At 39.0% G+C, this 24,829-nt stretch overlaps 1 protein-coding gene across 1 annotated transcript; it reads left to right on the top strand.

The window, feature by feature from the left end:
* Positions 1-2,228: 2,228 nt before the first annotated feature.
* TRAF6 (TNF receptor associated factor 6) lies at positions 2,229-24,391 on the top strand. Its single transcript, XM_032691541.1, has 7 exons — positions 2,229-2,323; positions 9,915-10,241; positions 15,743-15,893; positions 16,497-16,655; positions 17,568-17,639; positions 18,953-19,030; positions 19,989-24,391. Exons 2-7 carry the CDS (start codon positions 9,946-9,948, stop codon positions 20,868-20,870), a joined length of 1,638 nt encoding a protein of 545 aa, XP_032547432.1. The 5' UTR covers positions 2,229-2,323; positions 9,915-9,945; the 3' UTR covers positions 20,871-24,391.
* The last annotated feature ends 438 nt before the right edge of the window (positions 24,392-24,829 follow it).

Raw genomic sequence — 24,829 nt, 5'->3', positions numbered from 1 at the left:
TGCAATGCATGGAGAAAGTAAAAAAAGTTCAGGTATCAAACCCTCATATCCTTGCTTAGATTCTGATACACACAAAACCCTAATGTGAAATAAATCCCAACCAGAACTATCTGAATGGGATTGTCAGGATAAGATGGAAAAGAAGTCATAGATGTCATTCCAGGCCAAGGCAGAGTGGGAGAAGGATGTAATGTCTGAGGCATTTATATACCTCTGAGAATATTAGCTGGCTAGGACCTGAGCTTAGCTCTTCAGTTGTTTTGCCTGGACTTCCTATCAACCTGCCTATTTTTACTATTCACTCCCTAGCATTTGGAGAGACCTTTTCAAAAAAATATCAGATCGGACTGCAATACCAGATATCAATCAAAATCACTCTCTGCAGTCACATACTGAATTCCTCTCTTATCTTGAAATGGCAGGCACCACTCCCTGACAATACGCATTGTTAGTTAAGGAATTTCAGGGCTCTTTGAGAAGTTTAGCAAATCTCGCCCTCTGGGGTGCTTATTCAGAACTTCACCCAGGTAGCTGGCTACCTGTACCATTCCTCCAGGAGCTCGAGTTCGCATGCAGAACTGCACTGTACAGGCATCAGCTTCTTTATCAAAGGAACCACATGAGCATACATAAGCTTAACCAAGTGCTTTATTTTCAAGTACCCAGGAAATCACCTTGAAAAAATACTGTCTTGTAGGGATACAGCAGGCAACTAAAGATTTTAATTTATCTCAAATTGCTACAGCTTTGGATGTGTTTTATGTCCATATGAGCACAATTGCTCATACAATTTCAGCTGCACAGATCCAGTGCTGGAAAATGTTTTTCCTGTACCACTGGCACCACCGAGTGGAGAAAAGCATTTTTGCATTGCTTTCGCTTACAGCATGGGCATTAATATATGACCAGGGGCCTAAGCCATACAGATTTGGAAACTTCTCAAGAAAAGCATTTCATTTAAACTTGGAATAAAAACTCCAGATAAGTTCCTTGAATTCTGAATTAAAATAGGCTGGACTGCAGTGCTCTGGGCACCTTGCCAATTAGTAAAAATAGTATTTTTTTAGTCATGGAAAACCCTCCGTCTAAGGATATTTGTTTTACAAAGCTCCATAATGATAAATTTCCTCATTTTACAGCTAATGAAAAGAGCATACAGTTTGATCACTCGGCAGGAGAAAAAGGATAGCTCTGAAATTCAGCTAGTTGTCCAGGAGAGGGTCCACAAAGTATTTATTTGTCTATTTACTCTTAATATCATTCCTTCTTTATTGTGATATTTTGGAGCCCTGTGTAATGGCCCAGATATCTCTCTCCGCCCTTACTCTTAGCTTCCTGGCAGATCCTAACAAGAAAGGTAAATATGTTTTGGACACAAACAGTGCTCGGAGGGTTGCATTAGCGTCTGGGATTCGCCTTGGCTCCAGCAGCACCCTGCAGTCTGAGAGCTCAACACTCGGAGGGAGACAGGCACTGTAGCGATGGCACCGGCCACTGATTTCCAGCTCCCAAGGACTGTGGCGTGTGGACAGAGACACTGAAAACCACTGAAAAAGTGGTTTCACAATCCCTCCACCCCCAGCTTATATCCTCCCAAACGCTGGGAACAGTAGTTGTTTTTTTGGATTTAAATGCGTGTTAATATGAGATTCTTGCCAAGAAAACTCTCCGATGCAAACAACCGATTTCCCCTCGTTCGTTTCTAAGGAAATGAAGATGTCTGTGTGTTCACACTGTGCCGGTATTTCACTTACAACTGGCCGCTGTCCAAACCCCCGGGAGAGGTTCCCCCCATCGCTCGCCCCGAGGGAGGAGCGCACCCGGCCTCAGTCCCTGCAGGGGTCCCCAAGGGCCGGCTGAGGTTGAGAGAGGAAATTATTTCTGATAAGAGTTTGTTTAACAGAGAGAAACGGCTTTTTTGCGTATCCCGAGCCCTTTACGCACACACCACCCCCACCCTCTCCAGCTTTCAGTGCCTCGTTTTTAACAGCGTTCACAACGGAGCCCAGAAAAGCATCCTGACGGCTGTTCACAGAAGCCTCAGCAGCGGACTAAAGGCCGGCACAGCATAAAGATTCGATGCTCACACAAACACCGCTGGTGACGGATTTATTTCTTTTTAAGGGGCGGGATGAGGGCGGCACTGCCCTCCCGCTGCCCTGGCGAGGCGGCCCCGCCCCCGCGTCGCTGCCCCTCCGCGGCGGCAGGAGGCGCTGCAGCGGCCGTGGCGGCTCGGGCGGCCCCTCTCTCTTTCAGCCGCCGCTCCGACGCCTCCCGAGGAGAAGCGGAAGCGGCGGCGGGCGGGGATCGGCCGCGGGTCGGGGTGAGTCCGGACGGGCCGCGGGGGGCGGCCGGGAGGGCGGGGGCTGCGGCGGGCCCGGCCGGCCGTACGTGGAAGCGAGGGCCCGGCCGGTCGCTGGGAGCGGGAGCCCGGCCGGCGCGGGCTTGTGGCGGCGCCCGGCACGGAGCGTTTCCCCCGCCGGGCCGGGACTGCCGGCTCGGGAGCGGAGCCCGCGCCTGCCCAGCCCCGCGGAGCCCTGCGGCCCCTTCCCCGAGAGCGGGCTCGGGGCTCGGAGCAGGGCCGGGGGTGCCACAAGGGGGGCCTGCGCTAGGGCAGGGCGGTGATGGGGCTGAGGCGCCGGCCTGCGCTGCTCCGGAACTGAAACTGTGCCGCGATCTGAGGCCAGGCAGCCCGGGCTCCGAGATACGCTGGTTTACCTGGCTGGGAGCCTGGCTGAAATGACCTTGTGTTGCCTCTTAGCTCCCCATCGCACTGCGGTGGGAGCGTGAGCAGCCCGTGGCTCTCGAGTTGTGGCCCCGGTTGTATCGCGCACATCAGCTTAACGTGGGCTCTGTTTTTCCCAAGTGAAGTGAAGATACAAAGTAAATTCTTCGGTAACACGTTAAAGGATAATTATCAAGATTAGTTACTATTTCTAAAAACGACAGCTGTGTTTTCTAGTAGAGACTGGCAGTATTTTATATTTAACGGTAATTAACACGAGTAATAAATTATGACTTCAGTAGTACTTTCCATCAGTTTCGTCTGGTTTAGATAGGTCACGCTGAGTCTTTTCGTACTTAAACGGAAATCTCAGTGTAGGTGGGAGGAAAATGTTCTAATTATATCCCTTATACCTAGTAGTTAAAGCTTGCCGAAAATATTTCTCCGTGTTTGCCTCTGACCGGTTCTGTATGCTGCAAAACTATGAGCTGTGTGGTTTTTGTGTCTTAGATACCATTGACTGAGTGATAAATACAGGGTTGATTTGAAGTTTCGGTGAGGGACAGGTAGGAAAAGGAATGGGGATCATCTCCCATGCATTTTACGCTGTGTTCACCAACTGTGTTAACACTTGCAAGCAAACTTGCTCTGCCTTTCCGTTGTATGAAAAGACCATAGAACTAGTCCTTGTAGTAAAAGAAGGAAAAAAACGTCATGCTGATAAAACAAGTTGTATTATTTTGTATATATTGCTTTGGGTATAAATCTTCTGCATATTCCACATTACCTTCAGCTTTTCCCAGCTGGTGAAGATTTGTGAAGCTCAGTCAGACTCCGTCGAATGGCAACCTGTCAAGACAGAAATAGCTTTTTTAGATTAGCTAAGCAAATACGAAAAGGTTTTAGATCCAGTCTGTGAAAACTGGTGATAAAAGATTCTGGGTATAAAGCATGTCAGAAAGACAGTGAAAGTAAATATAAGGTGGACTGAAAAGGAGAAATGTTTTAATTGTTTCAGAATGTCTGCTTAATTCACTGTTTGTTTTACCAGTCTCAGATTGTTTTACTAATGCCAGATACAAGGTTGTAGAGGTAGATGGTAATTAAATCTAGCCCTGAGACTGTACCTAGCAGAAATGACATTTGTTTGTAGCCATGCTTCTCCCTGCCTCTTGAAGTGCTTTCTGCCCTGGTATTTACTTTGTCCCCATTAGGCAGCATCTTAAAGTCTCTTCAGATCTTTTGAGGGATATAGAAAGGCACAATGCATATCTCAGTGTGTTCTCGGTGTAGGGAGAGCAAAGGGAGAACAGAGGCCAAAGAGCAGAGTCACTGCCAAAGTAAAGAATTAAATAGTATTGTTCTTCTCACTAACAATGCTTTCCTTATATTGTTATTCTCAACAATTCTCAATGGATTGTATCTAGAAGTTAATAAACCGAAGAAAGGTTTGGGGGATTTTGGCTTGGGTTTCTTTTTTGGTTATGGGAAAACCCAGGGAATATTTTGGTGTTAAATACAGTATAGTATACTTCCACTGCTCACTAAAATTAAATTTGTTTTGACATACCTAAGTAGGATAAAATATGAATGTAACTGTGAGTGTGCCACCATCTAGTTACCTAAAGTAACATTCAAGCATGAAAATATGTATGTGATTAGAGCCTGACAGCATTCTCTCCAAGTAAAAAGAAATCACCTGGAAAATTTTGAAACTCCCAAGAGCTGCTCTGCTTTAGCACCAGGAGCTCTTGATAGTGTCTAATGAGCTCTGAATGTTGTTCAATTCTGTTTGCCTCAAACAAAAATTCTTCTGTGAAGTCTTCATGTTCGCATGGTAAGTATAGTGGTTATCCAAAAGACTTGGAAGTCTTAGCGGGTACTGCTATTAGAAAAAAAAAAATTCTTACCTCAACAAAATATAAGAAACCAGAATTTGTTTTTTGCAGTTACAAGCCCTGCCCAAATCTCTTATTGCTTTGACTTGTCTAGACATTTGATAGCTTTTAAATGAAAGTGTTTTATGGTATTAATTAAAAGGAATTTGCATAATTTCATATGTTCTGCCTGGATGAGGCCACAGTGATGATAGTTACAAACCTCATAATGGAAACACATGGTGCTTATCAGTTGTCAGTAGACCATTAATTACTATGCCTGGGAATAAGTGTTGCAAGTATTGCTCCATAAAATTATCCAAAGTCACTCCACTGGTCCGTCAATCTCATGACCCAGAAATCTGTACATAAAAAACTGTTCTCAGTGAGAGAGAAGAAGAAAAGAGAGGAGTTTGGCCAGTTTTTCTATCGATGTGGTGTTCAAGGCATTTCCCCTGCTGGATGTCTGCAAGCAAATTAATTATGTTTGTGAACTTCAAGTAAGAAAAAGGATTTGGAGTAGTCCTCTGTATTGATTTCCTTATTTATATGGCTAGTCAGTGTGAATTTTCTAGGAAAGGGCATGTGGAAATTAATTGTATTCAGTACTTAATGATTAATATTAAAAGTTTTGTATCTTATGGAAAGTGATACTTTCTCTGTACACTATTCTTCACCTTTGCCAAATGCTCAAAGGTATTGTTTCATATTTCAGTATAAATAGGATAAAATGCCTAATTTTATTTTCTCCTTATTACTCTAATGATAATGTGATTTTCCAGGCAGTCTGAAGATATCTTCTGATACCAGCAATATTTTTTGATTTAGAGGAATTTCTGAATTAATCCCGTGGCTCTCTGGAGCATGAAAATCTGTAAAAGTTCTACCTAAGCGCCATATACTGTGGGACTTGACAAATCAGAGTACACAGTTTTGTTGCATGCGTTAATTTAAAATATGGGCAGTTTAAATTCTGTTGTGAAATCAGTGTTTTGTCGATCATAAGGTACATTATTCTTGCAGGAGTTTACTCTTCTGCTTTGAGTGTGCTAGTTTACATCAGCCTAATCACTTTGTAATGCAGCAGTCTAAATAGCAGTATAGCACCGGTTATTTAATGAAGAAAGGGTTCATTATGGTTTGAAGTTGGAAGAGTAGTATGGGGACTCCCTGTAGTCTTAACTGTCTTTTCTGGGGCATGACAGCTTGATCTTTAGGGCATTCCCACATTTCTGCAGCAGAGGTAAGGATCAGGCAAGTTCTGTCCGTTACCATTTGGCCTGGAAAGCGCCTCCCTTTCTGTTGTCAAACAATACAGCTGTTGCCTTGGAGAGCGAAATCCACCTTTGCTAGCCCAAGGACTGGGTACCTCGTGTGCAAGCTAAAGCCTATTATCTCTCTACCCATCAGGTGTGATAGGACTTCCTAGCTTTAGAAGAGGGTACTTCAGACACATTACCAAACACAGTTTAAGGCTTTCTCTGCCTGAGAAACTTCACTCTAGCAAAAACAAGAATTACCATATAATGATCTAGTTTAAGTTCCGTTGTTCCTGGATCTGAAAGCTGGCTGTTGGGCAAACAAAAAAAGGTATAGAGAGCAGTCTAGCAGAGTGTTTAATGTATTAAACTACTGAGATGAAAACAAAAGAGTAAAGGCTGTGGTATACACAAGGTATAAGTTAATACTTGGATATTGTTGTACTTGCATTTGACTCAGTTTTGTTTGGCACAGAGGAAGAATACCAACTATTATCAATAGGAAGAAAAACTGATGTGGGTTTTGGGAGATGTTAGTATAGTTTTGGGATATATACTAGTTTGAATTTTAAAATCCATCCTCTTCCAGCCAAAGCATTTTTAAATTCCCCAAGGGAAGAACATGAAAAACTGCTTCAGTAGGCTCACAAACTGATGCTCCACCTTCATTGGGGAAAAAGACCTATCATTAAACATTCAAAGTATGCTTTTCTGTAGTCGTTTTGCACTAGCACTGCTCTGTTCAAGATTGAATCTGTTCCTGCTCTTGGACGGTAAAGTAACTGACATAAGAAACAGAACTAATTCCTACTACAGTAGTTAGAACTCACAGAGGAATTGTTTTAAACTATGCTGGAGTAATCAGATCTTGGTTAATGGTCAGAGTAACAGCAGTATGCATTTTTATTTGAAAAATTGTGCCTTGCCCCACACCTATAAATATGTGTGGAGGAAAGACTTCTTTCACAGATAAGATGAAATGGGTAAGAGTAGTAGAGGAATCCTGTCTTAGAGAAAACATGAACAAAGTTTAAAATCTGGCTTTTAAATCACCTTATTTAAGTTGCCTCTTTGTGCCTGAATTTCCAAATTTAAAAAGAGCCAATGATATTTGCGCTTCTTTTTTTGCACTTGGTCGTGTGCTGACAAAAAGCTTTATGTAGAAGTGGAGTATATCACTGAATAAGGGGATTTTTGTGCGCATCTGGGATGTTGACTGGTTGCAGTGACTCATTCATTAGAATGACTCTGGTATAGGAGTTTTGTTTCTGTAAACTGAATGGACATACTGCTGTTTCTGTAGAAACAATATAAAGGGGTAAAGAGGTCAGCTAGCGTTCAAAAAGTTCAAAAAGTGTTCAGCTAGTGAGATTATACCGACTCAGATCCTGTTTTCTTCCTTATAAGAGCAATATTTGAAATAGTATGGGTTTTTTCCTAGTAACAGCCCAAGAGAAGAGTCACACACTTCTTTTCAATTAATGTGAGAACTGAATTTGGGTAAAGTTATTATATTTTTCTCCCCGCGACTTCCTGAATTCCTTTGTCACAGGGATATATGTTCCTCTTTCCTTTCTTAGTCTCAATAAATGTACCCTTGTGGCTTAGATTTATGTGAATTTTTCAGTCCTAGGCTGGCCAGTAGATTCTAATATCCTGCATACCAGCATTCCCACTCCATTGACCCAGTTTGGTTCCTGTGATTTTTCATGATATGTGGACTAAACATCCTCTGCAGCAGTTGTTAAATAAGTTATATTAGTTTAACAATGGAAGCAAGTTGGGGTTTTTCCTCTAGAAAGATCTACTGATGGCACTCTAAAAAAAATCTCTGTTACAAGGCATCTTTATAAACATTGATTCTTCTGCTTCCATTCTAAGTCATTGGGAGAGTTGCTCCCTTCATGGGATTAAATTGATCATGACCTGGCTGAAGCTGCTGGTGAGAATGTACTGGGTGTTTATTGTGTATTGCTGTTGTGCTTAGTAGCCTTGATTAATAACGCCTGTTCTGGGTAGATAATGTATAGGGATAATACACTGGGGTGGAGAACAGTAGAAGTGAACATCTCTCCTTGAGTGCAGTTCCAGGCAGCTCTGCTGTAGAGTTATTTCTGCATAAAGTGAGCACTGCTGACCTGTACACTACAGCTCAAAGCTGTCAAACTGCGCTTTGAGGCTCTGTACCTTAATGGTATTTTGGAAATGTCAAGAACGTTGATCTTCAGATACTTCTCATACCTCTACATATCTCAACAATATGGAAAATTACATATTTACAGAACAAAATAAAAGTTCTGTTTTGATTCTAACTGTAGCTGACCTAAATATGGTAACTTTGCCTGTGTGGTTTTGTTCAGTAGATCTACCTTTTTTTTTTTTTTTTTTTTTTTTTAAGATCTGGATAGCTGGGGAATAAAAGCTCATGCAGTATTACCATGGACAGTATTGCCAACTGTTTATCATGTAGATGGCCTAAAGCACATTTCTGTGATGTTGCATGTGTTCAAAATACATTTCCCAGTAAATGCTAGTTGAGACCTTGTTTGATTAGTATTTCTATTGATGTAATCTTCAGGTGTCATATAATAAACACCCAAGTAAAACTACCTGTCTGTCCTCCTCCTATCCATGAACATTTTGTAAAAATGAATTGTGATATTCAAATTCCGATAAAGGCAGGAAAATTTTTACATTTGTGAGCTTGTGCTCAAGGTAACCCTATTCATTCTGCTGAGCCCACCGTCTGCAGTTGTGATGCAGATGAGCAATCCTTATACTTTAGCTCTTGATTACATTTGCATCCCTAATATATTTTAAATGATGCAATGGTATTACAGCGAACTCAGTAAGTGAACATTACAAAAGACTTTGCCTATACTGCTGTGCAAAAGACAGTCAAATCTGAGGTTAATGGACTTGTTTTGCATGCCTGGCTCCATAACCTTCAAATTACTCATACTGCCTTGCAACTGGTGGTAATCTCTGTTTTTCAAAGAAATTTCATTTATAGAAAACTAACCAAAGTAGGATTCTGAGAAAATGGTTATGACCATTGCAAAATCAAGGCAGAGGAAAATTTCTTGGACATCTAGAACTTATATTTGTTTAGATCTTTTTTTTAAAGCTCCTTCCTTCAGTGTAGAAACACTGGCCATCTGTTTGGGGATACCAGCACTTTTTCATTTCATACCTATGAGTTCAACCTGCTTGATGAGCAGTGTTTTAAAAGCAGGCTTTAGTATGCCATTCACTGCTCTTCAGGGAAAGGCAACTTGAATCTTCTGTTATTACAATCATGTCCGTTGTCCTCCCTGCCAGCTAGACTAGAAGAGGCAAAGGAGAGCAAGAACTCTGTTTGAGTGCTAGTAATTTGTGGATAGCTTTTGAGCTGTGGAATTATTATCCTTATCTCATGTGTAGCTTTTTACCCCATTGAAAGTCCTGTTGGGAGTTCCAAAATGTTATCAGCAGTGCTGTATATTTGGATTTCATTTGCAGCAGAGCATCTGCTTGGTTTAGGTACTTGGACTTGTATTTTATTTGTGGACCTGCACCTAAATTGATTTGAAACCTATACTGTGAATCGCTGTAGACAGAAAATGTTAAATAACATATATATACTGCAAGGAAAATATGGAATTGAGCTATTGTCGCCCAATAAAACATGATTCTGTACAGCATTTTTTCATGCAAAGTCTATTTGAATGCCTTCGAAGTAAATAATGTGGAAGGGATAAAGAGATGCTTTCAGTAGACATAGCAAGGACAAAGAGTATTCCCCTTTTTACAGAAATCAGATGAAAGAGATTACAGAAAGGGGTGTGTGATTGTTTGTTTGAACTGTACCGACTGGATGCAGTGTTCTCACCTATCTATCACAAGATAAGTTAGAAAGATAACGGAAACTGGGAGAAAACCAAACCAGTGATTTCGAGTAGAACCAAATCTGTAACTGTTCCAGTGTTTCTGGTCAGAAATAAATTTTGCTCTTGACTTGAAAGGAAGGTATTTGAATATTTTAAATTAATACATCTTTTTGTCATCTTGCAGTGCATTTCTGTGTAGCACTTGATTAGCTACTATGAGCTTGCTACACAGTGATAGCAGTTGTGGAGCCCGAGACGTGGAAAGCGGCTGCTGTGCAGCCATGGCCAGTGCCTGCAGCGCTGGAGCCAAAGAAGACGGCACAAGTGTCAGCAGTGGGACTGGAAACCCTCCGAGTTCTTTCACAGAAGAAACACAAGGATATGATGTGGAGTTTGATCCGCCCTTGGAAAGTAAATATGAATGTCCAATCTGTTTGATGGCTCTTCGGGAGGCTGTGCAGACACCATGCGGACACCGTTTCTGCAAAGGCTGCATTGTCAAATCAATAAGGTAAAAGAACATTTGTGGAAGCTGCTTTTAAGAAGAAAGTCACTTACCAGAGCAGTTTAAGGTCAATGTAAACTGAATAGAACTGGCCAAGGGTCCATTACCAATGAGTGCTAATAGAACTCTGGAAATTTATAATTCATTAAAGATGCTTTCTAATAAACACTATATATGGACAAAATGTCATGAGTTTGGAGGTTTCATGAGCTTTAGATTTTGCCATTTATACAAATTTATCCAGGTTATGAATCTAAAAACTTGATTGATTAAACTTTTTCTTTTTAATTATTATTTCAAGGAGCCAAATCCTCCAAATAAAGTCCATTTTTTGTCCAGGATTATGAAATCTGTATTTTGCCTATGATTGTTTCCTTTAATAACTACGGGAAACTACAGACAACATGGTTTCTTGGTGCAGATAAGGCAACTCATGCTTTCAGTTCTTCACTTGAAATTAGCTGCTTTCTTGTTGAGCTGGAAGAAAGAATGTGATGAGGAAATAGTCTTGAAAAAATCACTGAGACAGGAAACCAGGTGGCATATGAAAGAGTGGGAACAAGGTATGAAGGCAAGACCAGGCTGGGCTTATAAAAATGGATGAAACAGCAAGGAGGGCAGAGAGTGCACATGTCCCACATGTGTCAATGAGTATTGAATCACATTGATAGAAGGCTAGATATTATGCTGTAGGATTTTTCCTTCTCAGCATAAGCCAATTTTTTTTCTTATCGACTGCTCACTTAGCTCAAATGTCACTTTGGTAGGAATCTATACATTTAATTCTGTGTGAGCCGTATATATAATTGGTTCATTTCTAACCTTACTTTGCACATTTGTATAAAGATCATTAAACTGTTTTCAATGTTACCGTGTTTCTCCTTGGCATTTATTTTTAGCATGAAAAATGGACAGTGCTTTCTTGATTGATTTTTCATACCATTTGTCCGTAGTTCTATTCCATTTCTTTTTCTCCATTGTCCATTATTTGTAGCTCACTAAATGAATAGTATGCCAGCAGTGTTGTTCTCTAAATACAGTATTTTATGTGTTTTGTGGGCTTCTCTGTAACTTCTGCTATGTAAATTCTCAGGAAGAATTTCTTTGTGGAAGGGGTTGTTAAGCATTGGAACAGACTGCCTGGAGGGGTGGTGGAGTCACTATCTCTGGCAGTGTTCAAGAAATGACTGAACATGGCCCTGAGTGCCATGGTCTAGTTGATGAAGTGGTGATCAGTGAGAGATTGGACTTGGATTCTTTTTTATAGCCTAAAAAATTCTGGGATTCTGCCACTGTTGTATCTAATGCTACTGTATTTTTTCATAGCATACCTTTTGGGTCGAGGAGGGGGAAGTGTTGGAGCTGAGAATGAGAAGACAAATTTAATATGCACTCCCTACTTATGATAGTGGATTCTTTCTAGCTAGCACAGAAATTTGTGTGCATTTGCAGCACAGTTCCTGTTAACATCAGTTTCATCAGTATTTCTCAGAAAAGGATGCAGAAAATGCAGAACACCACCAGTGTTCACCCATGACAAGTGACTCACCTGTGGATTCTGCAGAAGCAACTGCACCCAACTGCATCCCTTGGTGGTATACGTTACCCAGGTGCATGGAAGAGGGCAAAAAGCCCCTGAACCTGTCAGCTTTGACTGTAATCCAATTCCTTAGACACAAGCAGTTGGCTTCACTTTCTGGCCTTTGCTTTGCACATTCCAACCCAAATTCTTTCAAGAGGTTAATGTACATAATTTCATGAATGCTTGTAGGCATTACAAGACAGTTGTAGTGGTAAAGGCCATTAAATTTTGAAATTCCTTACTTGCTCTCTCTGAGCTCGCTCTGTTTGTTGGCAGTAGCAGTTTTATATTCTTCTTTAACTTGGGTATTTCTGGAAGAAAGAAAATAAATCTTTGAATCTTCTCTTGAGATTATGATGTCTATAGATTCTGAAGGTAAATCACTACTTAAATATAGTGAGCTTTAGAAATGTCTACTCGGCAGTCATTTCAAAGACAACAGAATTCCTACATTGAAAACTGAGGGGAAAATGACTAAAAATTACCAAAAATGGGTGTCTCATTTCCAGTCTTTCAGATCTTTACAAGCTAAAGCAATCTTGTTTTCTAATCCTTATGCTTCTGCTGGTGAGCTGCACAGTTACAGTCATTGGTTAGAATTTACAGGACTGAATGAGAAACTACAGTGAACCCACGCTCAGAACACATCATCTCCTAGCAGGAAGATAAATTTCCTTCTTAAACCCCAGGCATGGGAAGTGGTTTCTCTTCCTTTTTAAATTTACAGAACATTTGCTCTGCTCAAAGTTTTAGATCTCCAAACAGTTTCAATGGCCAGAAGCTTTTGCTTCTTTTACACCCTTTGCTTATTTTACTTCATTTCTATAAATAGTGCTGACTTTTTCAGTGAATACTAAACACAGGTTGAAAGCATTTTTTTCCTTGGAGACTATAGATCATCACTGTAATATTTCAGTTGTTTCATTGATAGTAAAAGTTTTCCCTCATTCCCCAATGAAATCTGTCTTTGGAGTGCGGTTTGAGTGAATGCTTGTGAAAGCAGAGCAGACAGTGTAAAGTGCCAGACCTCCCTGAATCCCTGAAGGGCTGAATGCATGCTTAATTGGTATCCGTGGATCAAGCTATTGATTTGGATTATGTAGTGTCTACAGAACAGTATTGATTTGGAGTATGTGCTGTCCACAGTACCATATTGATTGATGTCATTGAGAAGCTTCTATGGGACAAAAATGAAAATGGAAAGTGATTTTTACATTCTCTAAGTACTGGTTTTTTTCATTAAGTGATTGTCACAGCCTTTATTTGATCACAAAAAAATTGCTCCTGTTTATTTCTCACTTCCCCACTGTTTAGCTCAAGTGAACACAGAGATTAAGGATTTTAAATAATGAAGGATGTACAAGCATTTCTTGAGTAATCACTTCTTGTAACTTAGACAAGCAATTATAGTTGTTCATGTTGAAGTTGTGGCTGCAACTAGAAAAAAAAATTGAAAACCTTTTAAAAACTGGACTCTTAAAACTTACAGTGTGAGGCACATGATTAGACCTGATGGATTTGATCACAGTAAATATTTACCTCCCAGAAAGTCTTGGCATCTTTTTAAATAAAGCTGTCTGAAATGCTTTGAAGTGCTTTAAGTCATGGTAGAGGAGAAGCTTATCTAAGTAAATACCAATACTGTTTTACAAATGTTACTGTAAACAAAATACTCAATTAGAAATTTTAGAAGAACTAAGTTCAGGTGCAGTAGGTAATTAAATTTCACTCTAGTCTTTCTTCTCCTGTATCTTTTGTCAAAGCTGACTTATTAGGGTTTTTAGTAGAGCTTGCCAAATCCCAGAACCTCTGTTTATCAGAAAAGCAGAATTGTGAGGGGGGTAGCAGGGAAAACTTTGGGTACTAGCAGTCTGTCAAACAGCTGGCATGGCTGCAGTTAAAGTGTATGCCAACTGTTTCAGCTTCTAGGCTAAGCCATTCAGTTGTTAAAATCATGAAGCGGGCTTTTTCTGCAAACAAAATTATTCTGGCTATACTCTTTATAGGAATATTCATTGTACTTTGTAGCAGATGGTTGTTGTTTTACATGTACTGTCGTGGGTGGCAGAGTCCTGTGTGATAAATAATTCTAGCACAGGAAATCCTTCATTGTAATGTAAATCAGAACTGAGGTGCATAAACTCAGTTTTGTGATAGGAAATGTATGGCAATGTCTTTGTCTGATGGTGCATCTAAGCAGCATTTTAAGCACAATCCTCATACTTGTAAATAATATTTGAAGCCTGTTTAATATACTACAGTGAGTTATTGCTCTTTGTTTACTATACTTTCCTACATTGGAAAATTGCCATACATTCTTATTTTACCCTTTGTCTGCTATTATTTAAACTGGAGAACTGGTAATCATTATTTCACATTATTCTGTTGTTGGCTGTTATTATACATGATTAGCTTTTCTGTGTAGAAATAAAGCTGCTGTCTTATCAGCAGGCTTACTGGGCGGTCTTTGTACTCTACTGAACAGGGTGTTTGTAACCAAGTTATACCTGTGAAAACTGATTTCCTGTAGGTTGCAAAGTGAGAGAACATTTCTGGGTTGTGCAAAGATCAGCACACTGATCATAGCTCTGAAGCAAAATGGCAAGCTGGGTATTTTCTTCCACTTGTTTGGGAGTATGACTACCAGGCATGTGGTGAGCTAGCTCTTACAAGTAAAACCTGTGAAAGGAAGTTCATTGCCTCTTTTTGAGGTCTCAGCTTTACCTCCACTTCCTCTAGCGCATTGCTAGTGGAGTTGCTGAGCAATTATTTCCTTTTCCAACAAAGAACATAAATTCCCTCCTGGTCTCCACAGCCCTCTAGGTTCTCCTTCCCCTCATGCGTGCAAGCAGTGACAACGATCTGGCCTTTGATCCTTGCACCACAAGTGGTCTCTGGCATTTTTCTGCCTCATGTAATTTTCCATTTTATTGCTGTTTCCATTAGCATTTCAGCTCAGGGCTTTGATCCCTCATGCCTTTTTAACTGCCTTACTTAATTGTGAATCAATATGTTGGCGTACTGCTTTCAGAATGAGCTGATACTGGAAAATTTGATGGAGGCGATCCCTTTTTTTACTCTGTTTCTAATTATTTTTGTGTTTAAATGCAGATATACAGAACCTGATGAACTGGAACTTTAGTTACCTTGTGCAAGTTGCACGCATCCATGTTCCACCATAACGTTCCAAACTTTTGCCGGTTAGCATTTCCAGTCTGTTTGCTGTTAAAATGGCTTCAGATGCAACACTCAGTTCCAAAGCCAGTGTAATTTTCATAGTTACTAGTAGTTTTCATGTCTGGAATTTTTCCCTCTTATTTGCTGTATAAATAAACAAATTGAAGGATAACCAACTGTTCAAATAGTTGTACAACAAAAACAGCAAAATGAGCTATATGAGAAATAATGACAAATAGATGAAGTAAATCTGGAAGAAAAGAAAATTTTATTTTTTCTCTCAGCTGTGATCACCTTGGATGTTTATAAAGTGTGAACGAAATTGGAGAAAGTCCAAGAATGTTTAAAGAATTGTTTTGAAATAGTATGTGAAACATACTTTGATGTTTGAGCTATGTGAAGTATTTACACAAGCAGGACTGTAAGTTCTTAGTTTCCTTATGTCCTCCTCAAGTTTGTTTCCAGAATACCTAACATGGCATTTGTACAAAAAAAACGTATTGAGTTAGAAAAGGGCTGCAACCCCAGTCATGCCACCTCTAGTGAAACTGTGTGTTGTCAACTTTTCTGGTGTACCTTCGGTACTTTCTGGTCATTACCACATAAATGCCATTGTTTTCAAAGACTTTCTTACTGTGTTATAACTTGGCCACTAATATCTTACTAGTGTAAAAATATTTTGAAATAAAGGCTTGGAAATCTCTTGGAAATATTAGAATATCTTTTTCCTTGCTTTTCTGCATTATAGAGATGCAGGTCACAAATGTCCAGTAGACAACGAAATTCTGCTTGAAAATCAACTTTTTCCTGACAACTTTGCTAAACGGGAGATCCTTTCGTTAATGGTGAAGTGTCCCAACAAGGGCTGCAGTATGAAGATGGAGCTGAGGCACTTAGAGGTGAGAATTAGTTTTGAAAATGTGGAACCTGTATTTCATGAACAAGTAAAAATTCAAAATAACTTAAAATAGATGGTCATACCTGGTACTCATTTATGCTGATTCAACACATTGTTCTTTCAAGACTATAGCTGCATGTGTTTGGTTTTGATGAGTCTTTAATTGTAGGTAGGTTATTCTCAAATGAACATCATAGTGCATGAAAATTATACTAATGCAGCTTTCTGTTTGGTATCTTTCATGTTTGTGCTTTGATCAGTTCTATCTGTACTTCACACAAGTTTCTTAAAGTTAGTTTAATATTCCCTCAAAGTAGCTACATATGTTAGTTGAAATAATTACTTTGCAAAATAATATTTGCAGTTAAAAGGATAAACACAAAACTAAATTTTTACCTGAGAGCCTTCTTAAAGCTCTGAATACGTGAAGCCCTGATCTTAGTAATGGGACAGTAATGGGCTGTTAAGTCAGCATAAGAGTATAAGGATTTCTTTGCATGAAAGAAAGATTGGGATTTGTTTGTCTTGTACTGTGCTTTCCCTTGAAAACAGATGAGATGATAGTACCTGTTTGTAGTATCATCCCTCTTCTGTCCTTTTGCAGGAACACCAGTTACAGTGTGAATTTTCCACTGTGGAATGTCCACAGTGCCAAGGAACCTTCCAGAAGAACCACTTGAAAGAGCACATGACCCAGGAATGTCCGAGGCGTCAAGTGTGTTGCCCAAACTGTGCCACATCTATGGCCTACGAAGATAAAGAGGTACTTAGCAGGAGTCTCAGTTTTTCAATCTTCATTCACATGGGTTTGCTTGTAAATAGAATATCAGTTAAAAAAAAAAAAAGGCAACAAAGTTTTTGGTCTAGAAGAGCACTATCTGCTGCTGCAGAGGTGAGAAGGTACAAACTCAGGATATTAGCCTAGAACAGGAAAAGATGGGGAGAGATTGTTCTTAAATGCAAACTTATTGGGAACCTTGTGGTCTGAGGAGACTTGTGAAAGAACCATTGATTTTTGGCCACCAGAGAGGCTTGTATCTACTACCAAACGAATACAAAAGGCAGTATGTACATTTGCTTTACATTTTATGCCTGGGAGAAAGGATATAGCAGGAGATAAATCTTTTGGGGGTCTCTGCTAACACACAAGACCACGATAATTTCTGAATTCTTCTCCTGGTTCTGCATTATTTTGCTCATGCAATACCAAGGACAGTACTTTCCTTTTTCTGTTTCCTTTTCTTTATCTCTATATAGATGTGTTTTATCTCAAGGACTGTTAAATTTTATGAAATTCATATTGTGAATTGTCAAACAAAAGTACCTTGTATAGCTCAACAATTAAAAAAAAATCTTTAATATAGTTCCGCTGCAATTGAACATGTATTTTAGAAACTTCTGGTTAAATTCAGACTTCTTTGGAGCGTAAGAGCTTTAGGAAATAAAATATCTGCAACTTTATGTAGCTCCTGTATAAGTCCAGGAAAAAACGGTAATAGAAAACATACTGTTCAGAGTAAGGGGAGCGACTTTTTTTCACAGTTGCATACAGCTAAATGCAAAATTTGAAATGTAAATAAAAATTTGATGTTTGATCAGAGGTGATTAGCCCTCTCTTAAACTTTGTAACTTTATTGATTCTTTCTTTCCTCTCTTTTTTTGCTTGATCACTAAGCTTCATGACCAAACCTGCCCACTTGCCAACGTGTTTTGTGAATATTGCAACACTGTGCTAATCAGAGAGCAGGTAAGAGACTACCACCTTCTGTGTTTAATCTGGATCAGATGTTTTGTATTTACATCGCTTCTTTAATATGAATTTAAACTTGGAGAAACAGTTTGTCTACTAGCTAATAAATCTCTACCTGTCTCTCTGTGAAAATGTCCAGTACAGGTGTAATACTCTTTTAAATGCTGTTCCAGCTTGCAGTTGCAGTCTGGTAAGACCTCTGTAGGATTTTTGGCTGCACATCACATTATTTAGCTGTACTGCTTCTTGACAGGGGACATACTGCATGTGTTTTATATTGAATAGAGGTTAAAAAATGGGCAGAGAGTGAGAGTATTTGTAATTGGAAAGCCACTATTGGGAAGTAGCTATAAGTAGTTCACTATGAAACTGCAGATGCTGACAGGCATTCTGCTTTGCATTACTATTGTAATAGCCATTATTATTTCTTCTATTCAATAATAACTTCATTGACAGAAAAATGATAAATATTATTTGATATGCAGCCTATCCTTGTTTGAATGGGATGGCAACTATGTTGAATATCATGTCAAATGATATTCAAATGATCATGTCAAATTGCCTAAATACTCTGAAAAGCAGGATTGAGCTTAGTAATAACAAAGGCAAAAATGTGTTGTTAGGTAGGATAATCAACTGCAGAAATGGGGAACAGAGAATGCTGAATTTGCTAATGGTTTAGATTTAATGGCTGACCTGTATTAACTTGTGTTCTGCTTCATCGTGATATTTAAACAAGGCAAACATATGGGGTTATATAAACAGGTATTTTACCTGTGAAACCTAGAATTATCCTTTGCTCTGTTTAGGGCTCGTAAGGCATCAGCTGAAGTTGTCATGCTTTTGAGATGGGGGTGGATAGGGTGGGTCCAGAGCAGTGAGATGGCTGGATCTGGAAACTACAAGAAAATTGAAGTAACTTGCACGTTTTGAGGAAGAGGGTAACGAAGAGAAATACCTTGAGTATGTGCAAGCAGTTCTTCAGAAAGGAAAGAAATGGACTGTGATCTAGCTTGAGGATAGGCTAGCAGTGAAAGGTGTTTGGTCTAGCAAGGAAACTCAAATGCTTTCTGATGCCTGATGTAAGAACAAAGTCAATGAATTGTTAAAGGGCATAGTAGTAGGATGTAGAATTTTTATCATCAGCTAATATTTTTGTTCAAAACTTCCATATTCCTTTGAGAAATTATGTAGGTATAAACTGATGTGACTTTAGGTACAAATTCAGAATCTATCGGGCTGTATCCTTTTTGGATGTTATAAAAGCATACTCTTGATGAAAAAGTAATAGCAAATCTCATTTGTTTTAGATGCCTAACCATTACAACAATGATTGTCCTACTGCCCCAGTGCCATGTTTTTATAGTGCCTTTGGATGTCCTGAAAAGGTAAGTCTTTTATCAGAATCATATGTTGCAGACCTTCTGCAGGCATTTGTCTGGGGCTTTTTTAATGCGTTTTCCTATTCTTGTCTCATTCACCAGCCCAAATCCTCAGTGATTTGTGGGTTTGTCTTTTTTTGTTTTGATATCAACAACTACATGTTGATACATTGTCTTTCAATATTGGCTTTTCAAATTTAAAAACTGTGAACTATATGCTTGATGAACTTGCTTTTATTAGTCCGTGACTGACTGTTTTCTCAGCTTTCACATCAATAAAGTAGCTTCCAGCATTTCTTCCAAAGTTGTGGCCAAATACACTTGTGGCTCTTAGAGTTCCATGAAGAAAACCAATTTTATTAAATTCTAAAGTTATTAAACTGGGTACTCTTACTTCTAGTTGTTTACTACCTCTTTGTAAAAATGGATCTTTCCCCTTCATCGTTTCCACATCAATTTTCATACACCATTTGGTACAACAGAACATTTTAGCAAATCAATGAAGGGAATACAGTACTAATTTAAAGCACAGAAAAAAATACTAAATATATATTTATCACTAACAGTCTTTCACTACATCTTTGTTTTGAGTTGAACAGTGTTATTGAAAGTGTACACCATAATTAATGATGGTTTAATAGGGAAATAATTACTTCTACGAAACCTGAGTCTTTTTATCATGAATGCTCATTAACAAGAAAGTAACCCTGAATATACACATAATGCTTGCCTTTGGAATATTTATCAAGAATGTTTTCAGTATAAAATACTCCATATTTCTTCATATCTTGTTTTTACTTTCAGTTGCACAGTTTGAAATACACTGTTTCTATTTCTCATTGTATGTACTGCTGAAATGCCTCATGACTTTTACTCAAAATTGTCTCCATTTGAAGTGCAGGTTTAAAATGTTATTTCTGGTTACGTTTGATATGTTCCTAATGCCACATCTCTTAAATTCTAGATGCAAAGGAATGAACTGGCACGACATATGCAGGAGTTCACTCAGGTTCACATGAGAATGATGGCTCAGAGTTTTCAAAATATCAGTGTCACTGCTACAAATCCTGTACCCTTCATCAACGGCCTACCCTTTGAGCCTGCCCTCTTCTCACATGTGTCACGTGCCACATACGATTGTAATCCAGAAGTTGAAAACTTCAAAGAAACTATTCAGCAGTTGGAAGGTCGTCTGGTAAGACAAGATCACCAAATCAGGGAACTCATTGCTAAAATGGAGACTCAGAACACTCACATGGCAGAACTCAAACGTACTATCCGAAGTTTGGAGGGAAAGATCACTGAAATGGAGGCCCAGCAATGTAACGGTATTTATATCTGGAAGATTGAGAACTTCAGCGGACTTCAGAAAGCCCAGGAAGAAGAGAGACCTGTTGTCATGCACAGTCCTGGCTTCTATACTGGAAAGCCTGGGTACAAGCTGTGTTTGCGCCTGCATATCCAGTTACCGAATGCTCAGCGCTGTGCTAATTTTATATCTCTGTTTGTCCACACTATGCAAGGAGAATATGACAGCCATCTGCCATGGCCTTTCCAAGGCACGATACGACTTTCTATTTTGGATCAATCAGAAGGCCCAGAAAGGCAGAATCATGAAGAAGTAATGGAAGCCAAGCCAGAGTTACTGGCCTTCCAGAGACCGACAGTTCACCGCAATCCAAAAGGTTTTGGTTATGTGACTTTCATGCACCTGCAAAATTTGAAACAAAGAACCTTCATAAAGGATGATACACTTCTGGTGCGCTGTGAAGTTCTAACGCGTCTAGATTTGAACAGTGTCCGCAGAGAAGGATTTCAGGCTCGCAGTACAGATGGACCTATGTAGCCTGTAAGTCTTATCCGGAGGAATGGAACCACTAGTTATGTTCTTCCACCACAAGAGTGCTTCATTGTAAATATAGACTGCGTTTGTAAAAGATCATAGTTACCAACATAGTTGATCTTCACCTGAATGGAACTTTCTTGTTGCTGGTTTATTTTTTTCTGTATGAGGTCCTGTATTTAAGTATTTGGTATGGTTCTCTATTAAAATAATAAGCTACTTTTGTAGCAAGCTAACTAAATGAAGTGTTGTTAACCAAAACTTAACTGCCTAAAGGAAAATCCTGTTGCAGAACCTGTACGTCTTTGGTAAAATGTAAGTCATGTTGAGAAGTCCTGTAAGTCTTTTCACCCCAGTGCCTCAGAATAGATACTGTAACAGGGAAATAGCTAAATTAGTAAAGATGAGGAATTTTTTTGTTTGTTTTTTACAGAGCTTGGGAAAGTTGAGACAGTTCCTATATTGACTTATCTAGAATTTTGCATTGGTTATGCTTTTCTTGAAATCTGAAGTCAAGACTTTGCTTACATCACCTAGGGTTCAGGTATGCTTTGGCCCTTCCCTTCTTTGGAGTTAGCTTCAGGAAGGGGCATGTTGATGTACAGTTGATGTTAGTATTTCCAAAAGACATGTGGTAGTGTTGTGGAGAAGGCTAAATGACTTTGAGCTGAGTTCACTGAAGAAATATTTGTAATATGGTCTGAAAGTGCCTCCCTAATTCTCTTTACTTGGATAAATCTTTCTGTGTGTGCTCTAGGCCCAGAATGTCAATCACAATTGACAAGAGATATAAAAGTTTAGCATTTGAATGAAATAGCTTTGTGCTGAGATACCCCCTAGTGCTGAACATTTTTCAGCTTATGAGTGGATACATGAGCAAAGGGATGTACTAACTAGATAGGGTGATGCAGGATGCGTTTTGCTATTGTTGAAACCTGAATTTGTACCAAAGCTGAACTTGTGACCTGCATCTATTTGAGTGATTTCTTGGTGTTGTGCATGACATATGACCTATGTCACCTCCTATGAATTCTCAGTGGGCAGCTGGCCATATCAGCATCCAACTGTTCTGGGTATTTCCTGTCCCTTTAAACAATAGAAGCTGGGCCACTCTCAGCAGTTTGGAGAGGAAGGAAAACCTACTAGTTCGTGTGAGGAAAAATTGCAGTCCTGTTTGCTCTTGGGAAGAAAATCTGGCTTCCATAGTTACTCATTTTTCAAACACTAGATTCATGAGCTTCCTAATGTTGCGTGTATTATTATTTTCTGTACTGACTGTATGCCACATAAACGTTAGTTTTGACCAGTCAAAGCTGAGTAGTTCAATTTCACTGGTGCTAAAAATTTTAACTTATCATGGTGCTGATAAAGTTCTGAATCTTGTCTTTAAAGGAGGGAAGAAAAAAGTTTTGTTTACCCCATAACCTAAACAGATATTCTGATACAGAAGAAAGAACTAAACAATACGTAAGCATATGCGTATTATTTATCCATGCTAGTGAGGTAACCTAAAGACTGCCACTTAAAAAATTGTAAAGAGTATTCCAGCTATTTGACCTCATCAAAGCAGTACCATGAGTATCATCAGTGGGGAAAGGGCACATGCTTAGTACATACACATATATACAAGAGTAAAGAAAGACTGCTGTAGTATATTGATTTGGGAGGATACTCTGCCTGACTGCATGAGATGTAAAAGTTCCTGGGCCCAAGCTACCACATTCATCATATCCAGATGAGTAAAACTTCTTCTGGAGATAGAACCTATTAGATGAGGGATTGTGTTCAATGGAGTGTTGTCACTGCTGAAACATGAACTTCCTGGCTAATGGTAAATACAGTTGGTCATTGACAACTTCAGTGTATTCTCTGTGATTAGGGAAGGAGTGAGCATATATTACTCAAAATAGGAAAAGATCCTTGCTTTAAAATTGTGGGCTTAAGCTTCTTAAGTAGTCTTGATGATGAATAGCCTCATCCTATTAGCTTTATTGTTTCAGTGTCTTCAGTTAGAGAATGTCCAGTTAAACCATTCTTAACCAAGAGCTGATAATGTACATAGCAGTGCACAGACCCACTGTATACAGAATGTGCTGTACACTAGTTCTCCATTTTCAAGCTATGTTAGTTATACTTATTTTTTTCAAGATGCTCAAAAACTGCCATTCTCTCCTTTTTTCCCCCCCTTCTCTTTTTTTCAGGGGGTGGGGGGCAGTCAGAAGAAACTCTTGTAATTAGAGAGCTTCTTCCTGCCCTAGGTCCTTTCTCAGCCCTAGTGGTAATAATAAAAATGTCCTTGCTCTGTGTTCACATTGGTTATACCCAAGATCCACTAAGTGCATTAACACTTCCTTTGCTTTTGAAGATTTGCATTCTGAATGGAATTTTTACTTTGAGCCATATCTGCGAGATCAGATGTACTTTGCCTCTGAGGAGGAAACTCAGTTTGGTGGCAGAGTTTTAAGTGATTCAGGTTAATACAATAGCACAAGCCAATAGGGAATAGAAGGCTACTGCATGTATAGTACTGCATTGGCCACAGTAATATGAATGCTTTATTCACTGCTGCTGTTCTACTGGTTTTGTATTTTTATATTACCCACTAGAACTCTGAGTGATGTCAAATTACTGTAATGACAGAGTTTTACATGCGAGACTTTCAGTGCTAATTTGCTAAGTATCAGTTAGATCTTATTGTCATAAAAACACCTTGTAAATGTTAATGAAATATTTATTCATAATATTCATGTACTTGCTCCATTTTCCTCTTTCCCTTTTCTCCAGATCTCTTCTTTTGAGAACTTGTTTTACCACGGTAGATTGAGGTATAATTGCTAGAACTGTTTAAATGGAAGCAGAAAGGTGTGCAGCATTGAGAGTTGTCTCTAAAACAAAACCGAAGAAGAATGGGAATTTAACCCATTTCCTGTGTAATTCATTCAGCAATGGAGTTCTTTAGTTCTGTAACTCAAAGCTTTGCAGCATCACTGGATCTCAAGGTGATTTAAAAAGTGGCTTAGCTTCTTTTCCAAATTTCTGTTGTCTTTAATGTGTCCTGAGTCACCCACTTAATATGTGTATTTGCAAAGCTGCTATGGCACAAATTTATCAGTGATAATATATCACAAATATATTACCTTTTGCCTCTGAATGTCTTCACCTGCAGGGCAGGGAAAATTATTTTACTAAAAATAATATGTGTGATGTATATGTGGGAGCTCAGATAATGTGAGATGTATAGACTTGTTTTTTTAAGTGGTCTCATGATATGTCTGGTCATGTTTGCTATCAATGAATTAAACTTGCTGATGAAATCAGAGATGGTGACAGAATAAATACATTTATGATGGATTTTAAAGATTATTCTGGGTTCAGTGTTAAAGGTTTATATTGGTTTGTGTTTGAACAAAAGGAAAGTACTTCTATTCCCTTTGATGTATTGATTGATAATTTAATATATTTTGTAATAGTGCACAGCAATATTTCTGACAGAACTTTAAAAAATAAACTAAGTAAACTGTGCACTGCATGTTGCATCTTTATTTGTATGGAGGGCTATTCAAAAAGTTTCACTGATACAGGACCTCTGTGGTAGTTTCTCTGTCTTGTGGTTTTCAGGTTGGCTGTTTTTTAATGCAGGAGACCATGTATCATATAGCACCAAGAAGGCAACAAATATTTCAAGGTAAAAATTTCTGGCATTTATAACAGGCATGGATAATTCATTACTAGAAGATATAGCTCATGTAGTTGATAATAAACTAAATGTTCTCATGATCATCCTGTAATTTAAGAAATCTGAAAAAAATTGCACACTGTCACCTTGATGGCCACATCTACTTGCTTGTTATATTTGTGACAAAAGTAACTATGGGTTGAAGCTTTGTTCCAAGATACTCAGAGCAGAAACCAAAGGGAGTTCCTCTCTGAGTAAGAGAAGTAAGTGCTTCATTGCAATCTGC

The sequence above is a fragment of the Chiroxiphia lanceolata genome, chromosome 6 (genome assembly GCF_009829145.1).
Source record: "Chiroxiphia lanceolata isolate bChiLan1 chromosome 6, bChiLan1.pri, whole genome shotgun sequence".
NCBI lineage: Eukaryota > Metazoa > Chordata > Aves > Passeriformes > Pipridae > Chiroxiphia > Chiroxiphia lanceolata.
This window is presented reverse-complemented; position numbering and strand designations above follow the sequence as displayed.

Bases quoted from the DNA above. Each gene is read 5' to 3' on its own strand.
- TRAF6 (XM_032691541.1), top strand. From the start codon at position 9,946: ATGAGCTTGCTACACAGTGATAGCAGTTGTGGAGCCCGAGACGTGGAA. The intron at 15,894-16,496 runs GTGAGAATTAGT...GTCCTTTTGCAG, and splicing joins TGGAGCTGAGGCACTTAGAG to GAACACCAGTTACAGTGTGA. The intron at 19,031-19,988 runs GTAAGTCTTTTA...CTTAAATTCTAG, and splicing joins CCTTTGGATGTCCTGAAAAG to ATGCAAAGGAATGAACTGGC.